The sequence below is a fragment of the Prorops nasuta genome, unplaced genomic scaffold, assembly GCF_024137725.1.
Source record: "Prorops nasuta isolate Cenicafe-Biocafe unplaced genomic scaffold, Cenicafe_Pnas_1.2 PNAS00013, whole genome shotgun sequence".
In the NCBI taxonomy this organism is placed as follows: Eukaryota; Metazoa; Arthropoda; class Insecta; order Hymenoptera; family Bethylidae; genus Prorops; species Prorops nasuta.
Genome location: NW_027116810.1, coordinates 2077457 through 2082986, shown reverse-complemented (window position 1 = coordinate 2082986; position 5530 = coordinate 2077457). Strand labels below are relative to the sequence as shown.

At 39.6% G+C, this 5530-nt stretch overlaps 1 protein-coding gene across 1 annotated transcript; it reads right to left on the bottom strand.

Moving 5' to 3' along the window:
- Positions 1 to 1405: 1405 nt before the first annotated feature.
- Positions 1406 to 5181, bottom strand: LOC136777974 (uncharacterized). The gene is made up of 3 exons (XM_066734552.1): positions 5167 to 5181; positions 2773 to 3585; positions 1406 to 1975 (listed from the first exon to the last, which is right to left on the bottom strand). Exons 1-3 carry the CDS (start codon positions 5179 to 5181, stop codon positions 1406 to 1408), a joined length of 1398 nt encoding a protein of 465 aa, XP_066590649.1.
- Between the last annotated feature and the right edge of the window lie 349 nt (positions 5182 to 5530).

Sequence of the window (5530 nt, the reverse complement as noted above, 5' to 3'; positions counted from 1 at the left end):
CAACAATATCAGTTGGATTTCTATTAAAAGAACTATCAAGTGATAGTTTTTTTATAATTTCATAATCTTTGGAAGAGTTAGTTTAGGATTTTTGAAAGCATTGCTGCGCGGAGATGGAATATTTTCCGTCTCACTCGCACCGACTGCTTTCTCGATCGTGCTCTCTCTCTCCCTCATGTCTGTGCTGCTTGCTCGATCCGTACGTTATCCAGCTGGTGACACGTATAGAGCAAATGCTTGTGTTGGGTTACGGTGAAGTGGCAATATTCGCGTACCCGCTAGCTAGCAGTACGGAAAAATCAAAATTTTTATTAATTGCAAGTTCTCATTGCTTTGAACATTTGGGAAGGTAAACAAATTATGGGATGAACAGAAAAGCATGCGGATTGTAATGAATCAATTCATTTTACAATCAACCGCAATCTTTATTAATAATAATTCATTGAATGAAAGCGAGCGTTCAATGCAGGCTCGCAGAAATCGACCATTGACTTCATTGCTCCAAAACTGTACATCGTCGTTAGGAAAAAAGACGGAATTCCACAATTATTTATTCATGTCTCATTTTCATACGTAGGAAATTTTTTAAATAGATGAGGATGATGTTAAACAAAAGGTTTTTTAGGCCTTCAAGAAAGAACTTACTCAAAAATTCATTCATGGCGAAAAACACCATTAGACTTCAATTTTCATACTGCCCGATGCGCTATCTCACATACCAATCCCAATTATTAGATCAGGCAAATTTTTTAATAACCTGAAGCTGGTATATGATCAAATAGGGGTTTTCAATCAAAACAAATTGCATTGGTTGTTCGCGGTAGGAATAAATTCCTTCATGGTGAAATATTATATTGTGTAAAATAGCGTGGTTTCTCAGTAATAGGTTATCTATGTTATTAACTGTGAGTAAAATGATAATTACGATCTTATGGTGTTTTTCGCCATTGATGAATTTTTGTAACCTCATAAGAGCTAGCTTATTCTCTTGGGCATAAAAAAATTTGTCAATATAATTGCAAACGGCAAAGAGGAAGGAATTGCAGGTAGGTGTTCGAGAAATAACAAAAACCAATTTCAATTTTTTTCTTTATTTAAAAAATAAAAATATATATACAGGTGCGGAGAAGGGTGTGGCTGGCCTGAGAGAAATTTAAGTACTGATTTTAACTTTGACATCAACTGTTTAAACTATGGAGCATTGAACGGTAGTTTTACAATTTATTCCCTACTATAATGGTTAGAACAACTTCGATCTCGTAGTTGTTTTTACTTTGAGATTGTAGTTATTCTTACCATTATAGTAGGGAAAAAACTGTAAAACTGCAATTCAATGCTCCATAGTCTAAACAGTTGATGACAAATAGTTAAAGTCAGTACTTAAATTTATCTGTGTATTGGATATTTATTTTGGAGGAGGCTGTGGCTGGTTCGGTGGCGGATAAGTCGGCGGAAACGATGGTTGGTAATATGGTGGATATGGCATTTGGTATGGAGTTGGATAGGATGGACAAAAGTATGGTGGATAGGTTGGTGGATAATGTGGTGGAGGATATGCTGGTGGGTAGTACGGCGATGGATGTGGAAAGTAATATGGTGAGTAATTTATCGGCTGTTGTGGTGGTTGAGCTTGCTGTTGTGGTTGAGGCTGCTGTGGTGGTTGGAGTGTATGCTGTTGTGGAGATTCCAGTGGAGGCTGTTGCGATGGTTGAGGCGGAGGTTGTTGAGGTGGCTGAGGAGGTGGTGGAGGTTGTTGAGTTGGCTGAGGAGGTGGTGGAGGTTGTTGATGTGGCTGAGGAGGTGACTGAGGCGATGGCTGTTGTGGTGGTTGAGGTATAGGCTGTGGAGGCGCTTGTTGTGGAGGCTGCTGCGTTGTAGCCTGGTAGGCCGCATGCGGTGGCTGCCAACCCCTGCCCCTGCCCCTGCCCCGTCCTCTTGACGGGAAGGGGTGGTAATTTAGGAGCAATTGAGTAAACTGAAAAATATCCTTTTGTTATTTTATATAATTACAGAAAAATTACTATGCAGAAAAACGGAATTACAAAGTTATACGTACTACGGTTCTCGAAACGACGGTCGTCTCCGCTGCCTCCCTTTTTTTCGCCGCCTTTCTACGGCGGTATTGCCGGTGCTTTTCCCGGCTGATAGCCCTCTTAATCTGGAAAAGTAATTCGTTTTTTTTTATTATCTATCCGCGTATCTATATGGTGTATCAGTGACCCAGGTCAATGATTTAAGGGGTTATAGAAGAAACCATTTGAAGAAGGAAACCCTTATAAAATTGTTTACTATTGTCAATATTTTCTGACTTATGTAACAATATGTCTACTAGAATGAATAACTTAAATAGCTATGCAGATCTGTAAATATTGAGAATATAAAAAAATGTTTAAGAGTGTATTGTAGGTATGTTAATACGGATGAGAAAAGTGTCTAGTTGATTTTTAATGTATTCTTGTTATTTTTCAAGTTAGAAAGCAAAATGTTAACATCTAAATTCATTAGAACGACAGCCCGTACAAATTATTCTGTAACTCGTTAAATATAAAAAATTATAAAGAATAATTCTTAAAAAAAGATGATAATGTGCAACAAAAAATTCTAATTGTTTTTTTTTCTTAATTTTTATAATTATCGCATTATTTTAATGCTATATTTAGACTATTTTAGGCTTTGCATCTGTACATGGACTATTGTCCGTCTATTCTACCTATCCTCGCTAAACTCGTTATCTGATTGATTCACAAACTTATAATAATAATTATTACTTACAAAACGTTCGTCCTCGTTCGCTCGCTGTTCCGCAGTGGAAGTGTCGCGGGTAGCCGCGGGGACGATGGCTGTAGAGGTGCTTGGCAGCGGAGAATGCGAAGAGCCAGCGTCTGGTTCTTGCGACCTGGAGGTGCTCGCCACTTTCTTTTTCGTCGCACCAGACGCTGGCGCTTGCGCTTTGGCGTCGGAACCACGCGGCGCTTTTCTGGCCGCAGTATTTTTGTGCGGCAATTGCGCGGCTTTGGCGGAGGGTCGACGCACCCGCTTATCTGCTATGGGGGTGGTTGGGTCCTCCGCCAGGACTTCTGGCACCTCTGGCCCTCTTGAGGTGCTCCGCAACGCCCCCGGGTCGCTGCGAGTCTTCCTTGTTTTAGAAGTGCTCGGCTTCTTCGCCGGAGCACAGGGCGCGTCTAGCGCCAAGGTGCTCGGCACCTCCGCCGGAGCACAGGGCGCGTCTAGCGCTAAGGTGCTCGGCACCTCCGCCGGAGCACAGGGCGCGTCTAGCGCTAAGGTGCTCGGCACCTCCGCCGGAGCACAGGGCGCGTTTTGTGCTAAGGTGCTCGGCACCTCCTCCGGAGCACAGGGCGCGTCTAGCGCTAAGGTGCTCCGCACCTCCGCCGGAGCACAGGGCACGTCTAGCGCTAAGGTGCTCGGCACCTCCGCCGAAGCACAGGGCGCGTCTTGCGCTGAAGAAGTACTAGGCAAGTTGGCCCGTATGCGAGCTGAATGTATTCCTGGCGGTTGGCCCTGCTTGGCCTTACCGGGCTTCCGCCCCTTCCCGCCTTTAATCAAATTTTTATTCTTTTTATTAGGCTGAAAATGGAAAAAATTACAATTAGCATTTTTTTTGTTTTGTTCGGTATGTAGGGCTAACTAATAAGAAATGTGTTTCATAAGCATTACGACATGGAAAGAAATGTAAAATATTTATTATAAATATTATTTCATTGCTTTCAGAATCTTCAACCTGCTAAAAAAGGATAAGCTGGAGGAGAGTGACAAATAAACGTATAGAAAAGGTTTAATTTTCTGTAACTGCGATACACAAGAATCCGTAAGAATAATGTTTTGAATATTTCCATCTGAGCAGAGGTAGATATTTACTTTTCGGACTTTTTATATATTAGTTTCTATACAGGTTGCAAATGCCGAAGAAACAGTCGAAAAATGTGTAATCTACTTCTCACTTGACCGAAAGATTCAAAACATACCACGGCCTCTGTATTAAGGTATAATTTTATGGCATGCGGATAGACGATCCGCACGTGCGCATGCTATTGGAGAAACACGACGCGACTGACAGTGCAACCGTGTCTTACTCATAGCCTACAGTTTACGCGGCGCGACAATTTACAAGCCGTGAGACCCCACCTTGCAGCAGGATCAACTTCTATAGGTACCGCGTGTGAAATACAACGATAGAGAATTGAGAATGTGTTGCTTCATACGTATACAGAATGCACAGTGGAAAATTGGAAACATTACACAGGAATGTTATCACATTTTCACAGTGATTTTCGTATATACATACATAGCAATACACTCCCACTTCAATATCGCTGTATTTCGTGCACGGTGTTTATAACAAAGTCTGTCTCTCTCGTCTGTCGGTTTATCCTTCTTCGTAGGCGCGAAAGCACGTTCACTTGCACTATATTTATTGTTAATTGTTTGGAAATTACGGCACATTAATATTATACACGAGATTATTTAATAATATTCCTTAATATGCGTAGCAATTGCCGGTTATCGCATGTATAGAGGTGCATAATTTTCCTAATGAACCTCATGTTATAAACAATGATAAATAATATAAATATTAACAATTAAAAATGTTTTTTCGAAGTAAATCTCCAAACACTTAACAATACAATAGGTGAAACTAATTCTGTAATAGAAGAAGAAGGATTTGAAAAACTTACCATTTTTCAGGATGGCCGCCAACATCCGCACTGCATCAAATAGCACAAGGCACTGAGCGGCAACCACTGTGCGCGTAGTGTAGTGAAATGGAGGGGGTACAGTTAGAAACAATGTACTTTATGCTCAAGATACCCCTAATTTCATCTTCATACTATTTATCGGCAAAAATCATCATCTTATAAAAGCAAAAGCCAATATTAAAATGTATTCACCTATTTTTGGAACACCTGATTATTCTATGAATGCGAGTTAAAGTAAAAATAACATTTACAGGCCTACAAATCTTAAATATTTTTTTACAATGGGATAATATGACAGGTTTTCAGATTTAATTTGATGTGTTGAATCCAACGCTGCTACTGGAATTACTCTTTCACGTCAGAATTTGGAAATATGTGGTAAAAGGATAAAAAAATGACTCTTGGGTCTATTCGTACCTTTGATCGCGGAATAGGAAAGTTTATAATTTACTTCGGCTGCTGGCATTATACGGGGTTAGAGATGGTATGGTGCTAAATTGGAAAATCTAAAAAGAGGAGAGCATTTTAACAAAAAACATAGTAAACATTTTTAATATGATTAATATTTACAGAGTTACATGAAAATATTTGTTTGGGCGAAAGGCCTGTATAAATCTTTATTTCTAATTTTTGTGACATTTTTTTCCCTTTTTGAGTATCAGATCTGATTGTTCGTTGTCTCCTTTTCTTCGCACTATTATATATATATATATATATATATATATATATATTTTGTATACAAGATATAATTAAAGTATTGAAATTCCCTGACTACTTTCAAAATTACATATACAAAAGCAGAAAAACAGAATTTG